Raw genomic sequence first — 25,937 nt, 5'->3', positions numbered from 1 at the left:
CCCTTGGCAGGGCCATCCTGCCAGTCCGCTGGCCACAAGCCGGCCCCTGAATGATTCATACCACCTTGAACTTGACTCCCGGCGTGACAAGCCGAGCGGGAAGAGCCGCCCCCTCCAGAGGGAGACTGGAAGAGTGCACGATGCAGGCGGCATAGCCCCCAGGCGCCAGAAATGGAGTATTATTACTGCCCCAGCTTGTTGAAGCTCTTGCGGTACCTGTGGGTGAGTGCGGCCGTCTGGACCCGTATCTCCTTTTTCTTCTCCTCCCGACTCCTGCCAGCTCTGCTTCCTGGCTCTGTCTGGTCAGCAGTGTCTCTGTTTTCTTTAAGAAATGGTGGTTGTTTCAAGGGGGAGGTGGTGTTGGGAAAGGGATGGGGTTTGATTTGGAAGGCAGAGGGGACTCAAAGAAGAGGACGGGGTCCTGCCCAGGGTGGATCAGTGGGCACGGCGGCCACCCCTCCAGTCCTCGGAAAAACAGGAAAAACAAGGGGAGCGTTAGTGATCTTTCCAGAAATCGACATTTCTTTGATTTACAGGACTGTTCTTTATTCTGAAATTACATCCTACTTGCCTTTGTGTGCATGTAAAAATGTCTCATCTTTTATGAGTTGGAAAGAAGAGATTTTGTTTTTCTTTCAGTGAACTTACTAAGCAAAAGTAGAAAGTTGGAACCCTCCCATTGCGGCCTCTCCTCTATATAACAGAGGAAAAAAAAAAAAAAAAACCTCCAAACTTTTTTTGGCAAAATGCCAAAAACAGGGAACCCACGTGGAAGTACTTTGTGGGGTATAAAGTGCTTTTCAAATCTTGTTTTGACTCTGAGATTGATCTGCTGTGTGTCCGCAGGCAATTTGCTTCCCCTCTCTGGGCCTCTGTTTTCTCATCTGTGAAACTAAGGGGTGGGCAGTAGATGATGGTGGGTTATGTGACATTCATCAGGGCTCCGTGAACAGAGGGGCTTAGCGGGGAATCGTCACAGGTGGGTCTCAGAGTTTTCCAGAACATTTGCCACCCGGCTGAGAACGCCCAAGAAAGTAAGACTTGGGAAATATTATTTTTCCCCCTGCTGAATGTTTGCAAATACTTCAAATGCCGAGTCACCCAGGGAATTTTCCGGAGCTCCTAAAAATACAACTTTAGGAAACATTGTCCTTCAGCCTCTCCCCACCCCAGCCCAAGTCCCCTGCAGCAGCTGAAAAACAGGAGACACCCCCCCACCCCCGCCTAGTCCTTCTACTTTGATCACTGACTTTTGATTATTGTCATACTGTAAATGTAAGGGAACATTAACTGGTTTATTTTTTTTTAAATTACAAAAATAATTTATGGGCATGGTAGAAAACTTGGAAGATATTGAAGAGCATGAGAAAGAAAATAAGCAGCCCATAATCATTTGTATTTGGGGATTCTGCTGCCTACTGGGGCCTCGACCTTGATGTGCTGGACACACGGGCACTGGGCTTCAGTGTTAAGGAGGCTGTGATTTGTGATTTATAGTAAGAAATACATATTTGGTCTTTGTTCCTGTCTCTGGCACAAGGCTCTTAAAACCCTTGGTACTTCCAAAGTGATAAAGGTGTCTAGATATTCACACATGAGTTTATGTTAATGAGATGACTTTTGGCCTGCACCTAAGTAAGGGTGGGGGCTGGTTGCCAGGGAAACCAACCAGGTGAGCTCTTCCTCTTTCCCAGGAAGCTACGTCCCATGGAGAGTGACCAGCTAAGCATCAATTATCGTAAGGGTCCTGATGGGCGGGGGGGTAGCCCTCCCCATCCCTGCTATAGACTCTCACAGCACAGGATATACATTCACCCATCACTCCATCCGCCTGGAACACTAACTGCTCTCAGTTTTCTGCTCCATGTCGCCTCTTCATAAGGTTTCAAAATTTTGGAATACTTTTAGATTTACAGAAAAGTGGCAGAGATGGTCGGGGGAGTCCCTGTATACCCTTCACCTAGCGTCTTACTCTAACGACCATAGTATATTGTCCAACGTAAGAAATTAACATTGGTGCAGTACTATTACCTAAACTCTAGGCTTTATTCCAGTGGTTCTCATCCAGGGACGACCTTCAGGGGACACTTGGCAATGTCTGGTGACATTCTTTGATTGTCGCAGCTGGGGCGGGGGGGGGGTGCTGGTGGCATCTTGCGGGTGGAGGTCAGGGATGCTACTAAAGATGGTACAATGCACAGGGCAGTCTCCCACCCCCCGAACAACCACCACCAACGGCGGCCCGTTTCCAACAGCAGTCGCACCAAGGCTGAGAAAGCCTGCTTGATTCGGATTTCACCAGATTATCCACCCATGTCCTTTCTCTGTTCCAGGATCCAACACGGGGCCCACGTCGTATTCTGCCCCTAAATTTCATCCATCGCAGTGAACGAACGAGTGTTAGAATATGCACGTCTCACTCTATGTGCCCACTGATAAGGGGAACGTCTGCCCGCACCTGGAAGCCCTCTCTGTAAACGTGTTGCTTAGTGACCGCTAACTACCCGCGCTTGTCGTCAGCCTTGATTTATCAGCCGTCCTCCCACGGTTGGACACCTGGGTCACTCCCCGGCATGCACTACACACACCACTTAGCGATCGTTATTCTCAGCCTTAAATCTCTGTTCACTTTTCAGGTTCTTTCCTAAGTCAGCTTCTTAGAACTGGGGCCAAGCGCGGGCTGCAGCAGGTTTCTGCAGAGTTGGCCATTTGTCGGTGGGGTGTCGCTGGTCTCCTGTTGGTGGCCCGAGTCCCCCACATAGCTGCAGTTCTATTCTGGGGGGGGCGGGGCGCTGCCCCCACCATCCAGCGCAGTCACTGCCCAGCATCAGCTGGGAAGTGGGGGAGGGAGATTAAGTTTCTGCTTTAAATCATTAGTAACTGTAGCTGGTGGCCGCCCCTGCCATTGGCTGTTTTGAGTTACCTAATCTCCTTTGTTGCCGAGATAACCCAGCCAGACGGTCCCAAGGCTGGTGGCCTTGCTGGGGACTAGGACCCAGCTGGTTGCTCGTGGTTGTCTGTTGCAACAACAATAATAACAACAGTGTTCACCGTCCCCACCACCATTCCTGCCGAGCGCTCCCCGCGTCCAGGGCCCGTGCCGTTCCTGGTTATCTCATCCTCACGAGAAACCAGAACCTTATGTGTGGGTCTCATTATTATCCCCATTTTGCAGTTAGGGAACCTGAGGCTCAGAGAGGTTAAGCGGCTGACTGAAGGCGTCCCCAGCTAGGAGGTGTCAGAGGCTGTATCTGAGTGCGGGTCTCCCTTTATTTTTTTTATTTTTTTTTTATTTTTTTTTTGCGGTATGCGGGCCTCTCACCGTTGTGGCCTCTCCCGTTGCGGAGCACAGGCTCCGGACGCGCAGGCCCAGCGGCCATGGCTCACGGGCTTAGTTGCTCCGCGGCACGTGGGATCTTCCCGGACCGGGGCACGAACCCATGTCTCCTGCATCGGCAGGCGGATTCTCAACCACTGCGCCACCAGGGAAGCCCCGGGTCTCCCTTTATGACATGTTAGCTGCTTCGCTGAGTCTGATCTTCCTGTTTCTCAGATGGGGAAAATGAGGCCCACGGGTTGAGGCGACTTGCCGGCCTACAGGAAATCCTTCGACCCTGTAGCAACTTTTGCAAAGTGGAGGATTATAGAAAGATGTTGCACTGGGCCAGGCTGGGCTCTGGAGGGGAGAGCCCTGGCTTAGAATCCCAGCGCCACCAACAGCAAGTCACCTTGCCTCGCCGAGCCTCAGTTTCCCCACCTGTACGCGGCTTGCGCTGGGGATTAGCTAAGGCAAGGGGCATTAGTATCCTCGGCACAGGGCTGGACTCGGAGGAAGCACTCACCATCTAGATGTTCGTGCTTGGGGGGCGGCGGGAGGGCTCTGATAGAATGGGAGACGCCCCCCGCCCCAGACTCTCCCAGGCCCAGAGGCTGCCTGTCCAGCCAGCCCAGAGAGCCTGAGCGCTGACTCCTGGCTGGTCACCTTCCTTGACCCCGTGTCACCCATAGCCAAGAGGGTTGCCAGAATGTCACTTCTGACCGCTTCTTCAGGAAGAGGCTATGTGACGCGGAGACCAGGCCCGAGGGCGGACCCCTGTGCTGTTGGTGGCGGGTCCCTTTCCTGCCCCTTTCAGACGCCTCCTTGCCAGGGTCTGTGGTCCGATGGCTCCGTCTCCGTGCGGTGACAGAGAAACCACTTCGTTTTCCGTGGTGGTTGCTGAGCTTCATCTCCCTACCTTCGACTCCATGGCCAGATTTTTTTTTTTTTTTTGTGGAAAAATGTCCAAATGTCTAAATGTGGTTAGGCTGGCCGTTCTCTCCCCAGGGCCTCCTGGTTGCCTGGTTACTCAGCTCTGTCCCTCACTCAGCCTGTCGTCACCTCCAGGAATAATAATACCAGTCATGAGACAGTGGCGTGCATTCCTCTCTCGCCCTCCAAACACTCGCACGTGTGGCATCGCAGTTAATCCCCCCAGCATCCCCGAGAGCCGGGTATTGTGATTTTACAGATGGGAAGCCTGGAGCTCCAGGGGGGGTGAGTGCCCACCTGATACGGACCAGCTGGCAAGGGGCAGAGCTAGGGTTTGAACTTGGGAAGTCTGGCACCAAAGCTAATGTGCTTGGTTATGGCATGCGGCTTCCCTCAGGCAGGAAGGATGCCCATCTTCACCCAGCCCTGGGCACGGTGCCCAGCACATAGTAGGTGCTCAGTAGACACAGCGTGTGGAAGGCGTGGTGAGGACTGGATGGCTGTGGGCTTTATCGGGGCGCCTGGCGAGTACTCCACACACACCTGTCCGCTATTACCATGGCTACTGCTGTTATTTTTACTACCAGCTCCCGAGTCTCAGATCTTGGCGGTCTCACTCTGTGCTAAGGGTCCGGTTTGGCTTTGCAATGTCTGTGGCTGAAATAGGAGAACTGGCTATTTTTGTGCTGTTGGAGCCAGGACTGAGGCTTGGGCCGCAGGCGGCTTGTGTCATGAGACTGGAGCCCTGGGCGCCTTGTAAACCCAGTTGCAGGGCAGAGAACTGGGATCTTGGTGTCAGAGCCTCCTGGCTTCCAGTCCCCACCGAGCAGCTTGCTAATGGAGTGGAGAGCTTCAGGCAAATCTCCTAACCTCTCAGAAAGTCAGTCTTGCTGTCTGTTGAGTGGGAATGATAATAACATCTCCCTCGAGGGAGGTCCTGAGGACTCAGTGAGGCAATGCCAACAAGTCCAGGGCACAGTCGGTCCTGGATAAGTGTTAGCAGCTGATGCCGGTGTAGACAGCTAATGGGTCCTCAATCCAATTCAATTAAACGCCTGCGGCAGGGCCTGCTCTCAGTGTTTGAGATAATCCGTGAACCAGACGGCCAAAGATCCCTGCCTCGGGGACTAACGTTCCAGTGGGGGGTTCAGGCAGTAAACAATGGGTGTGTTACACAGGAACACTGTATAGTATGTCAGGAGTCCGGTGGCTGGAAAAAGAAGGATGTAAGCGGGTGAGAAGCTCAGGAGGGCTTGGATGGGTGGGCATGCCACGAGAAGGTGACACTGGAACAGAGACTTTGGAAGAGAGGAGGGAGTAGGTCCAGGGAGGTTGCAGGAAGAGGCAGCAGCCAGTGCAAAGGCCCTGAGGTCCATGTGTGCGCAGGCAGTTCTTTGGAACCAGGAGGAGGCCAGTGTGGCTGCAGCCGAGAGTGAGCGAGGGGATGGGAGTTGTCAAGGTCATGCAGGGCCTGGTAGCCACTCGGAAAACTTTGCCTTGTGCTCTGAAGGGGACGGAGCAGTGGAGGGTGTTCGCCTGGAGTGGGAGGGACACAGTCTGACTTGGGTTTTGAACAGACAAAGGCAGAATCAGGGAGACCAGCGAGGAGTCTCTGCAATTGTCCAGGTGGGAGATGACAGTGCCTCAGACCAGGGAGGTGGTGAGAAGTGGACGGATTCTGGATCTGCTCTGAAGGTCAAGCGGCAGGATTCGCTGATGGATTGGGTGTGGGTGAGAGTCACACAGACACTGAGGATTTGGGGGCTGGCGAAGGGCTGGATGGAGCTGCCGCTGGCGCCAGTTAGAACTGCAGAGGGAGAGGGTCCTGGGGGCAGATCAGGGTTTGGCTTTGACTTGTCGAGTTTGAAATGTCTGTTAGACATTCCCCATCCTTTCCCCAGCCTCTCTCTCCCTGTCTGTATAACGGAGGGTAATTCCTGACCTGCCTGTTTCTGAAGGTTGTTGAGATGCTTTGGTGGGAATTTGAAAGGACCCCACCCCCCGAGGAGAATGAAAATGCCAAGCCCATGCCTGGAGATTCTTTAGCCCCTGAGATATTTCACGCTGATGGGCTGAAGTGAACAGCGTTCCCTACTCTCAGACGGAGGTCTCTCAGGCTGGCAGCCCTTGCTGTCCCAAAGGAGCCTTTGCTGTGTTTCAGACATTCCAGGGATTAGAGCCATTAGAAGGGACATGCCAGTCCTTTGACTGCCAAAAGGAATGATAAATGCAAAGTAGAAGCTCTGGAGGGGTGGGAATGTGGGCAAAACACTTACGGGAGCCAGGAGTCTGGGGTGTAATTGCTGTGTGACCCTGAGGCAATTGCCTGCCCTCTCTGGACCCCAGTTTCTCTGTTGGTATAAGTGAAGTATTGGGCCGGATTCTCCTTAAGGTTTTTGACTGTGCACAATCTCCCAATTCTAGGGATCCAGTAAAGAACGGAGCTTTGGGGTCAGACAGACCTGGGTTCGAATCCAGGCTTCCCTGCAGTGTGACCTTGAGCAGGTGGCTTCCTGTCTCTGAGCCTCAGTTTTGTCACCTGGGGATGAGTAATCCCCCTTTCTCAAATGGGGATTATGTCAGCATCTCATTGTGGAGACCAGTGCGGGGAGCACCTAGCACATAATAGGCACTAAATACATGGGGGCCGTGATCGTTTTACATTCCTTCCCAAGGGAATTACCCAAACTGGCTTGATACAAGAAGTGGGCTGGGGGGGCTCGCTGGAAGAATGATTTCCAGATGGAGACGCTAGAGGGCACTCCCGCTCTAACAAATCACTTGAGCGGCTGCCTTTTTAAAGCAAGTGCGGGGCTACCCATTTCCACACCTGAGCGTGCGTAACCCTCTCCAGAGAGGCAGGCGCTCTGATTATCTCCATTTTACAGATGGGGACACCGAGGAAACCTAACTTGTCCAAAGTCGCACAGAGGGGAGGCCTCCGAACTGGGTTTCTAGGGCAGAGTCTTTCGCCGCTGGAGCCCATGGTCCCTCTCTGCCCCTCAGGTCTCCCGCCGCCTGAGTCCTGAGGCCAGTGAAGGCTAGGGAGTCGCAGAAACGGCGTTGCCACCAAGCTCAGTCTCGGTGGGATAAACCAGGCCAAGGCCAGCCCCTGACCTCCAGTTATCTCAGCGGGAAAAATCCAATATGAAGAGGGTGGGGTATAGTATGGAGTGTAAACGACGGAGCAGATTTGGCCAAGTTTTGCTCAATCCCAGGATGTTGGTCCTTGCAGAGAATCTGCGTCTATGTTTTTGGTAGCCGATCTGGCCTCAGTCCATCAGCGATGGAGGATGAAAAGCTTGATGCAGACCGGTGCCCACTCCGCCACCCACTCTTGTCCCTGGTGGGCAAACGGATCTTCCAGAGCTGAAAAGGCACGTGGATTGGGGAGTTTCAAACGGAATGAACACGTGCTTTCCATCCTCGAGGCAGAACGGGGGAGGGGGGAGGCAGCCTGGGCCAGCGGGACAGCGTCACTGGATGGGGAGCCAGGCCGCTGGGCCGCTGGGCCGTGGCCCTGGCCGTGAGACCTTGCCTGTGCTGGTCACTCCCCCTTTCCCGGCCCGGCGTCTTCACCTGTGGCGTGCAGTCATCGGCTCGTCTCAAAGCTGGCTTGCTGTGCTGTGCGCGTGTATTGAGTGCCTTTTCTGGGCTGGGCCCCGAGCTGTCTCTTAAAGCCTGAGTAGGACCGGGTGGGGAGGGTGGGAGGACATTTAGGTGGCGGGACCAGCACGTGCGGAGGCCTGGAAGTTCTGGAAACGGTGGGAGGTTTGAGGTGTCTTTGTTTGGAGCCAGAAGAACACAATGTTCGTATTTCCTCAAGGGTGGAGTAGTGCATGGCTGAGAAGGCTGTCAAGGAATTAGGTCCAAATTAAGAAAACTCTTTGCTTTCTTTTTAAGACAACCTGGAGGGGTTTGCTGGGTTTTCTTTTTATGATTAATTTTTACTGGAGAATAGTTGCTTTACAACGTTGTGTTAGTTTAGGCTGTACAGCAAAGTGAATCATCCGTACGTGTACGTATATTTCCTCGTTTTTGGATTTCCTTCCCATTTAGGTCACCACAGAACACTGAGTAGAGTTCCCCGTGCTCTACAGTAGGTTCTCATCGAGGCAAACACGGTGCTTTATGTAGAAATTCTGAGGTAGGAAGGGACAGCTGTTTGCAGATGTATTCTGTTTAATGTCATATTAATGTTTTGCATTAAGCCTACTTGTATTAATAAAATATAAGCACATTCATGTTAACATCATATTATTTCACAGGTACAATATAAATACGATAATATAGTAATAGGAGATCTTCATGTACCTCTTCCTTTGTGTCAGTGTATGTATTTGCTGGGGCTGCCCTATCAAAATACCACAGTCTGGGTGGCTTAAACAACAGGAGTTTATTTTCCCACAGTTCTGAAGACTAGCTGTCCGAGATCAAGGTGTCGGCAGGTTTGGTTTCTCCTGAGGCCTCTCTTCTTGGCTGCAGAGGGCTGCCTCCTGGTGTGTCCTCACATGGCCTTGCCTCTCTGCACCCCAGGTGTCTGTGTGTCCAAATTTCCTCCCTCTAAGGACACCAGTCTCATTTTTACTTAATTATCTCTTTAAAGGCCCCATTTCCAAGCCCAGTCTCGTTCTGAGGTACTGGGATTAGGGCTTCAACATATAAATTTTGGGGAAACACAATTCAGCCTATAGCAGCCAGGCACTAGGCAAAGCACTTCATATCACTTCGTTTTATCCCTTGCAACAGTCCTGGGAGAGAGACACTAATATCATCCCCATTTTATAGATGATGAAACTGAGGCTCAAAGAGGTTATGTCACTTGCAGAAGATCACACAGCTGGTTGGCAGAGGAGCTGGGGTTTGATCCCATGCTGTCTTGCCTTGGAGCCTGCACTCTGTTAGTATATGTTTATAATTTGACTTGAATCCTAGGGAGGCCTTTTTTTTTTTTAACCTCTCACATTCTATCGAACGTACCCCATATTTCCTCATCGTCTCTCTGTACTCTGCCCTGTCCTTGTTTTAGGTGTAATTGGAAAAGACCCAAAGGGGGAGTGAAGGCCCCTGCCAGACCCCAGTGCTGCCCCAGCTTGCCTGGGCCTTCGCCGGCCTGTTGGCCCCCTTCCCAGGAGGGGCGCGCCGGGGGCTGCCCGCTCCCTGCTCTGCCCCCAGCCACCCGTGTTTGCCGAGAGCAGCCTGGGGCCCAGTGAAAGCAGCCTTTGTCCTCCAGCCGTTCCTCCCAGAGGGATGATCCTAAGTCCCAGCTTGGGAACAAAGCAGCAACCTGCCATGTGAGTTCAGGTCAGCACCAGTATCCTGTGGAGTCTCCCAGGCTAAACACGGTGCGGGGAGGGGGCAGCCTTGGCTACGGGGTTGCAAAGTCGGGTGGGATCCAGAAGGCGGCAGAGCACTCCTGTGTCCTGAGCGATGATGCCAGGGGCTCCTGTGTGCAGAGAACTTTACAGTTTATAAAGTTGTTCCATGCTTTTCTGGGTTGGTGGAGCCTCCCCGATTTTGCACATCATAAAGGGCAGGGACTCAGAGAGACAGGTGGTAGTTTTTACAAGGAACCACTTCAAAACATCGGGGTGTAAGCCACCCACTATTTACTCTGCTCATAACATTCGGTGGGTCAGGAAATCGGGTAAGGCTCCGTGGGAATAGCAGCTCTGTGATATTTGGGGTGTCGGCTGGGATCCCCAAACAGCTGGGGGCTGGAATCATCCAGAGGCCTCTTCACCCACTTATCTGGTGCCTGTGATGACTCGGAGGCCGGACTTTCTGGCACTGTTGTCCAGGCACCTGCTGTAGCTTGGGCTTCCTCACAACGTGGAGGCTCAGGGCTCCCAGAGCAAGTGTTGTGGCCAAGAGGGCAGACCTGCATCGCCCTTTATGATGGACGCAGCCTCAGAAGTCACATAGCGTCACTTCTGCTGCTCTCTGTTGAGCGAAGCAGTCACGAACCCCCCCAGATTCAGGAGGAGAGGACATGGATCCCCACCTCTCACTGGGAGGAAAGTCAAGGAATGTGCAGCCATGTTGCAAAGCCACCACAGCCAGAAATGAAAGTAAAATTACTAAGTAATGTTTATTGAGCGCTTCCTATGTGCCAGGCACTGTGCCAAGGGCTTCCCGTGGATGAACCTACGTAAGCCTCCCCACAGCCCCAGGGGGCAGGGGATTCGGAGCCTGATGTTTTCCCGTCAAGCTTTCAACCCGATCAGACAGAGGAACCCAGGGAGATCGACAGGGCTGCCATTTGTTTGGTGTTGAACATGTCACAGTGGGAAGTTGTGGGCCGGTTTGTTTTTTTTCCCCTTCCTCCTCTAAACTTAGAATATTCCTTGAGTTCTTGAAAATTCTCACTTAGCTGTCTGATTCTTCTCCTCCTCACTCACCAATTCTTCCCTTTAGTGTTTATTCCGAGCAGCTTCTCTCTCCCTCCCCCATCACCCCTTCTCCACCCTGCAGCTCGTGGGAAGGGGCATAGCAGACTTCCCCGCTGCCGCCTCTCCCCTGGCTTTTGAGGAACCAGGGGGTGGGGCCTCGCGGTCCTGCCTGAGGAACCGACACTCGGCCTCGTGTGTGTGCCGGCTTTGCTCTTCCTTCGCGGCCAAGTCTGGGGCTCACTCATCTGCCTCCCAGGGGTCTGATGTACAATAGGTGCCCAATATATGTTTGGTGAACTGAACATGTAAATGATGGAGGAAGGAAGAACGGCTGGCTCTTCAAGGGCGGACATTCTCTCCCGTGCACCTCTGCACCCCTGGCACGCAGTAGGCACTCAATAAATGTTCATTGTACCAAATGAAGGAAAGAAGGAACGGGTGGAGGAGACTGGGAGCAGCGACTGGGCGTTACATTTGTATCCTTGTCACGTAATGCAGTGCTGGACGCCCATTCATTCCCTTGGTGAATGAATGAATGAATGACTCCAGTGAACTCTCCACCAGGAGGGTATGTGTCTATTTCACATCTGTATCCACAGCCGGGCACACAGCAGGTGCTCAGTAGTGCCTATGGAGCTGAATGAAAGAAAGAGGGAATGAAAAGAATGACTAAGTGGAACTTCCCATTATCAGGGACCTTGCCTTGTTCATCTCTGTCTCTCCAGTTCTCAGCACAGAGTCTTGTATACAGTAGGTGCTCATTCAGTGTTGACTTGAATGAATGAATGAGTGAATGAATGAAAAGAGAAACTTCTTGAGGGTAGGGACATGTCTTATTTGTTTCCCCACTTCCTAGAATGGGGCTTGGCACACAGTAGGTGCTCAATAAATGCCTGTTGAACTGAACGCATGGATGAATGAGCGAGTGAGTACGTAAGTGAGACTTTTGGAGCGTAGGGCCTCTGTCTTGTTCATTTCTTTCCTCAGGTCCTAATACCGGGTCAGGAATACAGCAGGTGCTTAGCAAATGCTTCCGCGCTGCCCCGACCTTTGTGGGAGTGTCCGTCCATCCCTGAGAATGGACTGAAAGGGGAAGGCCGACTGGGGGGACCTCACCCGTCTCGATTGGCCGGCACCCTGCCCACCGGGCCCCATGGCCGGGACTTCCTGTTGTTCCCGTCTGCACAGGTGGACAGGAAGTCCCCAAAGGCCTGCCCGAGAGCTGCTTCCCATATTTCCCTCATGCAGGGCTGCCCTCGGTGGGACCCAGGCGCCACACGGGGCCCCAGCGCCGGCTGGCCGAGGAACAGTTACCCACCAGGGACCCCACTTCCTGACCATATTGGCACTTCTATTTTAGGGCCTGCTGAGTTTTTGCACAAGGCAAGTGAAGCCTGAGAGAATGTTCCACTCGGAGCCAGGTCCTAAAATCACCTTGTTCTTATTCTGGCCTGTTAACCCCCTCACAGCTGAGCAGCAGGAACAGAGCAGAGAGTCAAGGCTCTGGGGTCTGAGAGAGCAGGGTTCAAATCTACCTCTGTGGCTTTAAAGTTGAGCCTCAGTTTTCTCACCTGTGAAATGGGCTTTATAAATACCCCCCCACGCCCCCTCCTGTTTTCCTATCTTGGCCACATGTCTGTTGCTCTTTCAAACTCCTGGTGCTGAGGCTGCCGACTCCCGGAGTTACGATTTCAGTAGATTCCCAGCACTGTGTTTAAAAAACTGTCTGCCCCGCTTGATCCTGAGAGGCAGTGGCTCAGGCTAGGTTCCCTAGAAACAGAGCTTGAGACAGGATTCATGTGTCCATGATTTAGTGATGGAGAGCTAGAGTCGGCCTGATCCCTGGAGGAGTTCTGGAGGGGCGACAGCACCACAAAGTCAGTCCCTGCCTTGGAGAAGCACGGTGGCTCTTCCTCCACCAGCTGAGGTCCGCTGTTGGAGAAGATAGATAGGGCAGTGAGCGGTGGCAGCCAGCACCCCAGAACCTGGGGGAAGGGGGCCCCAGCCAGTACTGGGGGCCTGGGCAGGATACCAACGGCATCTACTGCTGTCAGGCAGCCTGGAGAGTTATGGACCCAGTGCAGTGAGATGCTGGGTGTAGATTGGCTGGCATGGAGAAGTCGATGCCTAATAAATAGTAACTTGGTAAAAATGAAGAGCTCTGAAGAAGATGGAAGCGGGTATATGGGTGTAATGATGCCGTTTGTTCCTCCAGCATGTACTGGTTGAGCGCGAGAGGCCAGGCTCTCAGTGGGCGCACAGGTGTGGACCCCACATTCCATGCCTCCAAGGAGGGGTGACACCCACATAAATGGATACATGGGTAATGGTGCTGTGCCTGTGATGTCTCCACACATTGGTGGGGAGGTTAGGCCCATTTTTAGGGGGAGGAAATTTAACACAGGTGATGGATGTCCAAACATTCAAAATAGTTTATTTTTCTTTGATTTGAGAAAGTAATACAAAGACACAGTGAACATTTCCAATAGTGCAAAATAGCATAGCGTTCTACAGAAAAATGTGTCTCCCTGCTACCGCCAACCTGCTAGCCCCACCCCGCTAGAAATTGGTGACAGTTTCATGCATCTCCTTGCAGAAATATTCTCTGCATACATAAGACTCTCTATGCATGTATCTGTATTTCCTGTGTATATACACATATTTTTTAACACCAGTCAGACCATTCTATACATAGTGTTCTATGCCCTGATTTTTCTTTCTTCATAATGATGAGACCCTTCCCTCTCAGCACAGTAGGTCTATCTCATTCATTCTGATGGCTTTATATTTTTCCTCTCACCGTATTTATTGAACCAGATCCCTCCCGATGGATATGTAGGTCATTTCCAGTTTTGTGCACCGTAAACGACACTGCAGCGAACATCCGTGTGCAAACGTCTTGGTGCCCTTGTGTGTTGCATCTGTCTGCAGGGGAAATGCCTAGCCATGGGCTTGCCGGGTCATTTGAAGGTTGACTAGGGTTTTCCAGGTGGGCTGGGGCTGGCAGGAGTGGGAGTGAGGGGGAAGGGGAGGTGTTCAGGTATGAAGAACAGCATGAGGACATACAGGAGCTGACAGCTGAGAGCAGGGTGGCCTGCCTCCATCACAAATGTGGTCTGGGTTCCAGCCTGATGTTCAGGTGCCACATCATCTGCCAGAGTTTCACTCCAGCTCTGAGAATCTGGGGGTGTAGGTGGCTCCTTATGAGGAGTCTGACACCATGCAAGGCACTTTTTCTGTCTTCTCCTTGGGTTCATCATCATGGCACATCATCAAACAATATTATCACAGTTTTATCATGGGCTCAGAGAGGTGCAGTGACTTGCCCAGGGACACACAGCTAATGAATGATGGATCTACAGGATCCCATAGGTCAGTCCTTCCACATATACCATGTTGCTCCCTGCTCTTCCTTGCTAGGAATTCCTTGCCAGGAATGCTCTTTCCTGTTGGACCACAGCCTCCATGAGGGCAGGGATCTTCATCTGTCTCATCCCCTGCCGTGTCCCCACAGTCCAGCACAGGGCCTGGCACACAGCAGGCATGCAATGAATGTTTGTTGAATGACCAAGTGAGCTAGTGAAGTTCTGGTCCATTCCATTACAAGCACCACTTTTATTTGCTTATAATAGTATTGATGATGATGATGATCTGGCTCCTCTTCTCAGAAATAGACTCACATATTTTAAAGAAATGAAACATCTTTCTTTGCAAACCAGTTTATCTCGTAGGCATCTGACATTTTGCATTTTTTCCCTCTGGGAGCCAAACGAGGATGTCTATTCTGTAGAATGTCACCAGAGAAAGGAATCTGAACATTTCCTTTTGGAAATTTCTGCATAGAAAGTTAAAGCGAGATGGAACTGTACTTGAAGATTTCAGTTGCCATGGCTACCGGATAACACAGCGAATAGCGTTCTTACATATGGTCTCCACTAGACCTTCAACCACTGTATCTCAGTTACAGAATTTTGGCTTTTTTTTTTTTTTTTTTTTTTTGTGGTACGCGGGCCTCTCACTGCTGTGGCCTCTCCCGTTGCGGAGCACAGGCTCCGGACGCGCAGGCTCAGCGGTCATGGCTCACAGGCCCAGCCGCTCCGCGGCACGTGGGATCTTCCCGGACCGGGACACGAACCCGTGTCCCCTGCATCGGCAGGCGGACTCTCAACCGCTGCGCCACCAGGGAAGCCCCAGAATTTTGGCTTTTGAGTGCGTTTAATGCAGTGAGGCCTTGAGAGGAGAGTCTTACTGCTGGGTGTCCGCTGGCTGAAGTGCTTTAACCAGCAAGTGTTTTTCTGAGCCTCTCCTGGGCCCCGTCCTTCGGGGCTTATCTTCATCACCATCCTGCGGGTGCTGGAACTACCACCTCCACTTCAGAGATGAGCACGCTGAGCCCCATAGAGTTTTGTGTGGGGTTTGTATGGGGTATACGTGTGTCCATTCACTGTTTATTTGTTCGTTCATTTGTTTATTCTCTCAACAACTATTTATTGAACCCCTTCTCTGTGTCAGACGCTGGTCTAGGCACTGAGCATCCCTGCCCCAGCAGAGTGTATGTTCCAGTGGGAGAGACAGATGATATATATGAAAAGTAAATACTGATAAATGTGTGAAGACAATAGAACAGGATGATGTGGCAGATAGTGGCTGGGAGGAGGTGTGGCTGTAAAGGCCTCTAAAGGGATGTGGCTTTTGAGCAGAGATCTGAAAGAAGGAGCCCACCACGTGGGGATCTGGGGGAAGAGTGTTTCAGGGCGGTGGGAACAGCACCTGCAAAGGCCCTGAGGCCGGAACCAGCTTGGAGGGGTTGAGGCCAATAGTGGGGTCAATATGGTCAGCCTGGTATTGAGCAGGGGGGTAGGGGGAGGCAGGTGGGGGCCTGAAGGGCCAGGGCAGAGCGTTTGGAGTTCGCTCTGGTCTTAGTGGAGAGCTGAGGGCATGCTTTTGGTGGCAGCTGATGGGATAAGTTGGAGATGGAGGCTGGGATCTGGTGCTGAGGAGGGATGTCGGGGTCAGGGTGGGGATGGGGGTGGAGAAATGATGTGTAGTTTGGGGAGGGAAAGGGAGGGGAGGAAAGGGACCGTGGAAGGTTTCCAGTTTTCAGGCCAGGACAGCGAGGTGAGTGGAGGAACTTGTGTGGAGAAAGCAGATTTGGGGCCAGGCATCCAGAGTTTCCTCCTAAAGTCTTTGAGGCACATTTGAGGCACCATTAGATTTCCAAGCAGGGAGGGAGGTGGGCTTGAAGGAGGTTTCCCTTTGGCTCTTGAAGATGAGTGATGTCGAGGCTTTCCTGATGGGCCTGGTCCAGCGGAGGGGGAGACTCGGGTGCTGCAGGGGACAGAGGGGTGGTCAGCTGCAGGGGTGATGCCCTGGAGTTGGTGAGCGGGGTAAGAGGAGGGGCTGGCCTGGCAGCTGGAGGGAGGCAAGGTGGGCTCCCAGATGCGGGGGCCAGAGAGGGTGGACTCACTCTCCTCTGATTGCTTTGATTTCTTTCAGTGAAGGGAGAGGGACTTACCAGTTGGTGGAAAGAGAGAACTGATTGTGCTTCGGAGGCAGGCCCCTGGGTTCAAATCCAGCCATTCGTCCCCCAGCAAGTTGCTGAGCACAAACATTCACTGAGCACTTCCTACGTGCTAAGTGATCCCTCCACAGAGGTCACTATTATTATCTCCATTTACAGATGGACGAGGAAACAGAGGCTCAGAGAGGTGCATCAGCTTGCCCAAAGTCACACAGCTCTTTGGCAGACAGGCCAGGTTTTGATGCTGTACAACCCGGGAACCAGGTCTGAGGCTCAGGTTTCTCATCTTTCAAGTGGAGACAAGACCACATGGGGCTGTTGGCAGAGCACCAGTGACCTAAAAGATACGGTGGCACCTGCCCTGCACCGAACGCCGTGCGCAGCCCACGGCAGGTGCGTAAGTGATGGCCACCCCGTCCTGGCCTGTTCCTGTTCACTGGGTCTCCAGTAAGTGCCACTTGCTGCTGGCATCTCGAGGCTGCACAGCATTTGCATTGCTTCCAGAAGTCCTTCTGCCAAGGGATCTCATTAAGTCCGTTTTGAAATGAGAACTCTTGGCAGGGGAAGAGAAGGTAGTTAGCATATTTATTATTCAAATCTGAAATAACTCGTCTGGTAAGAAGGAAGAGGCACTGGGGTCTGGCCTGAAACCCCGCCCTCTCCCCCCCCTGCCCTGGGAGGGTGCAGGACCTGAGGCAGGAAGGCCGGGTTTCTGCTGGCCTGCTGGCAACTAGCATGTCCCTGGTATCCAGTCCGATGCGGGAGGAGGCTCCGAAGCCGCAGAGCCAGACCTGTTCCTGGCCGGCTGCAGATGGTGGTTGGAGGGCCGAGGTGGGAATTCTTCCTGTTCTTTCGGGGATGAGTGAAAAAAACAAAGTCTAGGGCTTCCAGGGAATTCCGTCTGGTGTGTGCCCTGGGTCTCATTAGATGGGAAGAGACCTGGCACCCCAGACACCAGCTCTGGCACCTGGCAAGTCCCAGAGGAGCTGTGGGTGCTCGGCACAGCCCACAGGGTCCTTGAAGCTGGACGAATTAAGGCCACTTGTCCCCGAGCTGTTCCCAAGGGCTGCCTCTGGGGCCTTGTTTGCCAAGTTAGGAACGTTTCAGAGACCTGGTTTCTTGTCCTCGGCTGTATGATGGAGCAGGCAGAGCTGAACATCACCTTCACCCAAGACAAATGAGGTCTGGTGGGGCCTCTGGCTTCTCAGGCTCCCACCTTCCCTCTTCCCCTGCTTTTCTGCTGGTCCCATTGGGCCAAGACTCGCCCACCCCCTGTCCCTTACCCTCAGGGCTCCACTTATTGTAAGAGCCACCACTGTTATTTTGTATGTGTGTCAGCTTTGTTGAGATATAATTGACGTACAATACAACATACATATTTAAAGGGTGTAATGTGATGAGTTTTGACGTATGTGTATTCCCGAGGAACCACCATTATGATGAAAATAATGAACACATCCTTCACCCCTAAGAATTTCCTCGTGCCCCTCTGCGAGCCATCCCTCCCTCCCTGCCCTCATGCAACCACTGATATGCTCTCTATCACTTCACTATAGATTAGTTTGCATTTTCTAGACTTTTATGTAAGTGGATTTGGACACCACACGCTCTTCTTCTGGTTTCTTTCACTCTGCAAAATTATTTGAGATTCATCCGTGGCGTAGTGGGTATCAGCAGCGCATTCCTTTTTATCACTCAGGACTGTTCCACTGCATGGATGTACCGGTGTGTGTATCCATTCATCTGTTGACAGACATTTGGGTTGATTCCACTTTTTGGCTCACGTGAGTAAAGCTGCTCTGAACATTCTTGTTCAAGTCTCTGTGTGGACACGTGATTTCATTTCTCTCGGGTAAACACTTAGGAGTGGAGTGGCTGGATCATATGGTAGGTGTATGTTAAACTTTTTAAGAAGCTGCCAAACTGTTTTCCAGTGTGGCTGTAGCATTTTTGCATCTCGTCCCCTGAGAGTTTCAGTTGCCCTGCATCCTCACCAGCACTTGGTACACTGCTGTTATTTTATCAGTGAAGATGCTTTTGAAGATGCTGAAAGTAGCAAAAGAACCACCCCCCCAATAAAGATGGGTCAAACCATAAGGATGTGTTATTACTTCACATAATTCACCTGATGGTAGAGGGGATGTAGCGCAGGGTTCATCACCCTGTGGCCTGTGAGCTAAGAATGAGTTTTACATTTTTAAAAGATTATTTTAAAAAAATCCCCCAGACCAAAAAATATGTGACAGAGACCACACGTGGCTGGCAAAACCTAAAATATTTACTCTCTGGCCCTTTAAAAAAGTTTGCCACATCCTGGATTAGTGGATCATCCCAGATTCTTTCCATTTTTCTATGCTCTCTTCAGCATCTTTTCCCCTCGTGGTCCCAAAATGACTGCCACAGTTCCAGCCATTCCTGGGAGATTTGACAATATCCAGCTAAGGAAGAGGGGGTGCATTGGGAGGAAGACTTCTCCCTGAGTATACCCAGCAGACTTCCCCCCCAAATCTCATTGGCCAGGATTTGGTGCCATCCCCATGCTATTGCTGCAAGAGAGGGTGGGAAGTTAGTAGCCAGCATTTTCAAGGCTTGACCAGGAAAGAAGAATGCTGTTCATGGCTGTATTTTTCGGTGCCAGTTCTTTGATTAGTTTCCTCGTGCCCGATTGTCTTGAGTGAGTTTGAGCTGGTTATGAGGACCCTGTATGTCCCTGGCCTTGGTTCTTTCATCTAAGATTTGATGTTGCCTTTAAGGGCTGATGAGAACTGAATGAGATTTATGTTAAGTGCCTAAAGCGTTGCACATAGTCGGTGCTGGAGGACAGTGTGGTATAATGGTCGCCCAGGGTCCTTGCTGTGTGACCTTGGCCAAGTAGCTTACCTTCTCTCAGCCTTACTTCTCTTGTCTGTAAAATGGGTATAAGATGGTCCCCCTCCTTACAGGGTGATGCTGAAGAGTCTGTGAATTATCTGATTCAAAGTGCTCAGCCTGGGCCTGGCATGTGGTTAGGCCTTGATAAACATTAGCTGTGCACCAGGCCTCAGGATGGGCCCTGGAGATACAGAAGGGAATTGAAACAGCGCTGACCTTCCAGTATCTGCAGCCAGTGGGCAGAGGGGTGTGGAAATTAGCCCTTTTATTTATGGTTAAGAGAACGCTGTGATGGGGAAGCTCAGGGGTTGGGGAACCCAGAGGAGGCACTGAGCTGAGTGGGAAGGGTAGCAGGGAAGGCTTCCTGGAGGTGGGGGCATCAGTGTGAAGTCTTTAAGTGTGGGTAGGAATTGACCAAGGAGGAGAGGAGAGGAGAGGATGGGACTGCAGTATACATGTTATAGTGTTTCTCCCCTCCCCTCCCCTCCCTCTTATATGCACCCCCTGCCACTTCTCCTCCCTTCCTTGCCCCTTCTTTCTCTTCTTCACTTCATTCATTCATTCACCCATTCATTCAGCAAACACTTACTGAGAGCCTCCAGTGTGCTAGGCACAGGGACAATAGCAGGTATTAAGACATCCAAGGTTTCTGCTCTCACAAGCCTTGGTTAGAGAGATCAGGAAAATACCAGGTAGTATAACAGAATGTATGAAGGAAAGGGTGCTAAGATAGAGAGGGTCTGGCAGCTCCTTTGTGTTGGGTGATTGGGAGGGAGAGTCTCTGAAGAGCTAAGATTCAGAAATGAGAAGCATCATGGTGTGCGGGCTACAGTCAGTTTGGGGCTGCTGGGCGGTACCTTTCCCGGCAGGAGGCAGCTGGGTGGAGGGAGCTGGGGGGTCTCACCTTCATCGCCCTGGCGATGGGAGGGTTCCAGACAGCTGTGAGTCCAGGCTGGCCAAGGTCCAGGAACTCTGAGGCTGCCAGAATATGCCTTGTGCCTACCAGGTGGGTACCGTGGGGGCCTGTGAGGTGACACACTTTTGTCAAAATGCCAAGGCTGCCTGGCCGCGCCCTCCCTGCCCTCCTGCCCAGCACAGCGTGCTTCCTGGAGCAGTGTGGGCGGTACGGAGGAGGGGCTCTCTACCAGCCGAGAAACAAGGCACGAGATAATAGACCTCTAGCCGGGTCGGGAGAAAGCCGTGCCTGTGTGGAGGCCTCAGCAAGCCGGAACCGAGTGGAGACCATTACTCACAGCAGCTCTGAGATGAGAGGAGGGTGGCCGAGGGCTGGCGAGCTGGGCAGTGGGCACGATAGGGGTGGGCCTGGGAGGCCAGGGGCGCCGGCTCCCCAGCGCCCACTGCCCCATTCGCACCGAGCCACAGCTCTGAGAGCACAGGCCTCCAAGCCAGACTTCACCACGAAGTGACTGTGCAGCCTTCAGCCTCTGCTCTCACTGCCTCAGTGTCCTCATCTGTATAATGGGGATAGTTGTTCTGTTCTCACGAGATAGAACACACATCACATAAACTTCAGCACCACCTGGGCAGGAGGGGACCACTTTTATCCCATTTTAAAGACAAGGAAGGAGGGGCTCAGAGAAGGCAAGCCACTGGCCCAGGGTCACACCGTGAGGAGTCAGTCATGGGAGGTCTGCCCTTAACCATGTGTGTGGGGGGATGACATGAGATGGCGTAGGGCCTGGCCCATCGTTGGTGCTTAGGAAATATTAACCGCGTCCTGGCAGCGTTTGAATAGATGTTGATTTGGCGTTTGGGAGACCATTTTTCTTCAAAAGGTTGTTCTCAAAATGTGAGCACTCCAGCTGCAGACAGCCCCATGGGAATCTGACGCCATCCCACCTACCTTTGCTGGGGGCCTACTTTGTGCACCTTTACCTGGGCGGCAGGTGTCATGATTTGCATTGGGGAGATGAGGCACCACAGGCAAAAGGAGGCCACGTGAGTGCCCCAGGCCACATGGTGTTTGAGTCCTCCTGGGACAGGTGGCCTTTGAGAGGAGGCAGCTGGGGTTTTGAGTTGGGCTCCCTGGCCTCCCAGAGAGGAGGGGAGCGCTGCCCGGGGACCCCCAGTAATTGGGGGCAGAGGCTGGTGGCCTCAAGCCTGGGTCAGTGGGCCCAGGGCCCACCCTCTCCTCTCCATTCAGCCAGGGCAGGTGGGATACAGGGGGCTCTCCAAGGCCGCCCAGACCTGGGGGTCCTTGGAGCTGCCGAGGCCGCTGAGGCCATCTCGGGAAACCTTGTGCCCATCACAGTCAGGCTTCACTTGGGGTTCACAGCCGCCCGAGTCTGAGGAAGTGAAGCAGAGAGGAAGGAAGAGGAGCGGGGGTAAAGCCCCTTTATCCTGCCACCACCTCTTCTGCACCACAAAGCCAGCCCTGTTCCGCCATGAACTGGGGTGCTCGCAGAGACAGGGTAGCCCGGTGTTTAGGAGCCCGGGCTTTGAGCTCAGCCTGACCTGGGCTTAAGCCGCGCTCTGCACGCGGCAGCCATGTGACTCGGGCTAGGGTCTTCCTCATTTGCTGTCTCGGTGTCCTCATCTGTACAGCGGGGATTACAACCCTTCTGGCTTATGCAGGTCAGGGAGGTGATGGAGCACACAGTAGGCCCTCGGTGACTAAGAGCTACTCCAGATCGTTATCATCCTTACTGCAAAGCCCAAATAAAGCCTCTCTGGGGGCCAGGGATGGGGTCCCCAGCACCTGGCACAGCGCTTGGCACATAGTAGGTCCTCATTCAAGTGCTTGTTGAAGTCAGAAGGGAGGAGGGAGGGAGCAGGGAAAGGAGGAAGGCTTCTCACTCCTCTAGCCTTTTATTATCCTCGGGGAGAGCCTTCAAATCTTAGGGTGTTGCTTAGGGGGCACTTAGCCCAGGATAGCAGGCTCGCTGCTTAGGGATAAATTTCCTAGGGGGCATCATGAATCCCTTGTCCCAGTTCTAATTCTTGTTCCCCAAGAACATCTTGCTCTCTTTCACTGACTGATCCAAAAATGTGGAATTTCAGCTGCTCTGGTGGCAAGAGACGTGTTGTCCAACCCCAGGCAAGGCAACCAGACAAAGACCCCGGCAGGGTCCCCTTCTCCTTCCCAGAAAGCCCGAGGAGCGGGTGGCAGCATTCCAGAAACCACTGCCCCAGAGCCACTGGGCAGCCAGCAGCATGAATCAGGCGGGGCCCTCAGCCCAGCCTGCTTCCATTTTTGAGGAGGCCAGGGCCTGCAGCTTTATTAGACGCCTAGCTCTTCAAAGAGGGGCTGTAATTACAGACTGGCCTTGCCATGCAAGGCGGGGCCACACAGCGGGCTCTCCCCTGTGTGGAAAATGCTACTTTCCACTTGAGCTCAGGGTGGGGCCTGATAAAGCAGGGAGATGAGTTCCTGGCTGTTTCTAGAAAGATTTCCTTTCCAGATGGTTTCCCCCCCCCACTCCCCTTCCAAGGTTAATTAAGGGCATCTTAGGTCATTAAAATGACTATTTGAATAAGAGTGTGATAAATGAACACAAGGAAATAGTCTTGGGCTTGGTTTATAAATAATCTGGGATTGACTTGTCAGATCAAGTTATTTCTGTTTTTTTTTGTTGTTGTTCCCATATCAGAATTCTTTTCCCTGTTGCCTTGGAAACAAGCCTAGGGAGAGGGATGCTGGGAGTTGTATGACTGGGGTTCATACCTCAGTGATTCCCTCATTTCACACGGTGGGCACGTCGAGTGCCTGCTGAGTGCTGGATGCTGAGATTCAAGGGTGAACAGGACACATACCTGCTGCCCCTGGTCTCAGAGTCCAGCGTGGGGAGACCGACCGGTAAATTGAATTACAGCTCAGATTGTTAATGATGCTTCGGGGTCATACGGCAAAGTGGGAGCCCAGAGGTGACCACCCCCCCCCGGGGGGGGAGCATGAAGAATCAGGGGAGGCTTCTTGGAAGAGGGAGTACCCTAAGCTGAGCTGTGAAGGACAATAGATGCTGACCAGGTGAGGAACGGGTAGAATGGTGTCCTAGCCAGAGGGAACAGCATGTGCAAAGGGCTGAACAAGAGGCAGCAGAGCACATCCCAGAGACCTTGTCAAAGTCCATATCGTGAGCGACTCCTATGGAAGATCATGGCTCCTGACATAGATTTATTGTGGGTCTGGGACAGCCAATCTGCCTGGGCCTGGTTCTTCAATGAAATGAGAAGTTTGGCTGTGGGTCAGCTCTCCAAAACCTTTGCTCCATCCCACGGGGAGAGAAAACAGGTTTAAGCTGGGTGGACAAGTCAGCCCTTCCTTCCCACATATGGTCCCTGGAATTAGTCTCTAGGCCACTTGTCAAGAAAGGAAACTGATTTACAGCCAGACAAGTCCTTCTGCAGGCATTTGCTGACCCAAGGAGGTCTGAAGACAACCAGAGAAGTGTGTGGAATAGTTACTGCCCTCGTGCATGGGGCTTGGGACAGAGTTGGCTATTTTAAGGGGTCTTAGAGGTGTGGATAGAGTCTGGCTTCTGCCCTAGAAGGAAGAGGGCTTTGGAATCAGACAGGTCTGGGTTCAAGTCCCAGAACCCCACTTGCCAGCTCAGTGACCTTGAGCAAATACCTTCAGCTCTTTAAAACCTCACTGCCCTTCTCTGCAAAATGGGGATAATTAATAACAGGACTCACCCTGCAGGGTTATGTGAGGTGAGGTGTATGGGTGACCAGTTCCCGGCACACCGCAAATCCTCAATGAATGGTTATTATTATTTCTACCACACCCCCTTCCACATCAGTATAACATTAGTATGTTTCGAGGCCCAGGATGCCTACTTCTGGAATGTCCAATCTTTTGGGAAACAGGATGTGCAGAGAGTCATGTAATTGAGACCTCCTGGGGGAGATTTGGAAAAGACTGAAGTTGCTGAAGGTGGTCTTGGGGTGCGGGGACATCCAATGGAGGTGGAGAACAGGGGAAGGCAGCTCTAGGCAGGGATACAGGGGATACAGCATGTGAAAAAGCCCAGAGGCAAGACTGAATACGGCCACGCCCAATGGCCTTTGCACGTGCCGTCCAGCCTTCTTGGAATACTCCTATTCATCTTTTAAGACCCTACCCAGATTTCCTTCTTCCAGTTACAACAAATGATCCTCAGTAAATGATCATCTTCCCTTTGCTCTTCTTTGCTCAACTTGTACTGCAAATGTTCATTTTTTTTCTGGCTTTTTCTTCCACCTGAGGGATTCTCTAGAGTGTTCGTGTTTGTATCAGATTTGGGGGAGAAAATGATATAGCCTCAGATTTGAGGTGGCCTGTTGGGACACTCTCTCCCCTTAATGGCTGAGATCAGATAGCCATCCCGAGCTCTTCAGGGACTATAGGTCCCTTCAAGGGTCAGCACGGAGCTCACACAAAGTATCGGCACAGGGAACATTTGTTGAATGAATGAATGACCGCATTCTGATTTCTGTAACGGCACACACTTGTCTGGAAATGGTGACCTCTGGGCCCCACCTCATACTGTGGATAAAATTCCCCTTTATTTCCTGGATCACAGCAGCTTCTCCAGAGTATTTTGGATTAATTATGTAAGGAGATGGCTTTCTTTCCTTTTTGATGCCCAGCAACATCCCAAGAGTTTCCTGGAGAGAACAGAAGAGTTTGCAAGAAAAGTCCTCTGGCAGGGAAAGCACTCAGGCTGCCCCAGTTTTCAGAGAGCGACGCTTTTTATAGTCACACTTTCAGACCACATTGTACCTAAGGGGAGCCGGGAGCGGGGAGCAGGGAAGCAATCTGGCTTTCCAGCTCCCTTCTGCACCCCTCTCCCCCGTTGTGGAAGGAGGTGGGACCTTGTGATCCCGCCTGCTGCTTGGTCTCCTCTGCTTTTCCTGACACTTGTCTTCCATCCAGACTGATTTGCCAAAGGCCAGTCCCCCTCTACCTTGTCCAAGGTGCAAGGCTGGGGGTTGCACACTCTACCACTTAATAGCTGTGTGACCTTAGGCTGCTCATTGAATCCCTCTGCCTCAGTTTTTCCATCTGTAAAATGAGAGTAATAATCCTAGTACAAACCTCATTTCATTGTTGAGAGGAGCAGACAATGTAATACAATCAATGCCTGGCACACACAGTAAGGGGTTCCAACAGCATCAGTGACAGGGATGACTTTGAAGATTTCATCTCTGAAAATCAGAGAGGTTCAGTAACTTTCTCAAGGCCACACAGCTAATAAGAGCCAGAGGCAGGTCTACAAACCCTTAACCATGAAGCTATATTGATTTAGCATATCCTGGGCTGGGGCTAGGGTGAGGTGACTGAGGCACACACCTAGGGCCCAAAATTTAAGAGAGCACCAAAATAATGGGTTATCAAAATAAATAACTTTTAATGCGGTATTTTTTAAAAAATCAAAATTAATTCAAAAATCCATGGTGAACATCCAGACAGATTGCTGGGTGTGGAATTGGATCATGAAACGCAGGATGAAAAGGCAGGTGTATCCTCCCATCCCAACCTTTTATTATGAAAAATTTCAAATATACAGAAAAATTGTACAGGACATACACATATACCTACCAGATAAGATTCTATAATTGCTCACATTTTGCTATATTTGCCTTAGAAAAATCTAGCCAGCCGTCCATTCCTTAGTGTATACTTTTTTTTTTCTTTTTGCTGCATTTCAAAATAAGTTATAGATATCAGTACCCTTCAGCATGTGTGTCATTAACTGGCCATTGTTTTTAAGAATTTTGATCTTCAATGTTAAATTCCCTTCGGGAAATAATATACAAATCTCCATTTCCATCTGTGGGTAAATGTATCTCTTTTACCACAGCCTGACCAACACTGGGTATTATCACTTTAAAGGTGTTGTAGGTGCTGCTTTGATGTAACGTTTTTCCTCCGGAAGGTTCTCAGTCAGTTTTTCCCACC

The 25,937-nt window shown here is 51.8% G+C and overlaps 1 protein-coding gene across 3 annotated transcripts in view; it reads left to right on the top strand.

Annotated features, from left to right (window-relative positions):
* The window catches only part of KIAA1671 (KIAA1671 ortholog), a 185,392-nt gene that overhangs the window by 94,242 nt on the left and 65,213 nt on the right, over positions 1–25,937 (top strand). Inside the window, exon 1 of one of the 3 annotated variants that reach the window (XM_059039521.2) lies at positions 111–222. The exons of the other annotated variants lie outside the window; for them this stretch is intronic. Within the exon in view, the coding sequence (XP_058895504.1) occupies positions 172–222 (51 nt within the window). The 5' untranslated portion in view covers positions 111–171. Of the gene's footprint in view, positions 1–110; positions 223–25,937 lie in introns of those variants that run through there. 3 annotated transcript variants of the gene reach the window in all.

This window comes from Kogia breviceps, chromosome 15 (assembly GCF_026419965.1).
Source record: "Kogia breviceps isolate mKogBre1 chromosome 15, mKogBre1 haplotype 1, whole genome shotgun sequence".
NCBI classification, from domain to species: Eukaryota; Metazoa; Chordata; class Mammalia; order Artiodactyla; family Physeteridae; genus Kogia; species Kogia breviceps.
The sequence above is the reverse complement of the archived record's forward strand: the minus strand, read 5'-3'. Positions and strand labels throughout refer to the sequence as shown.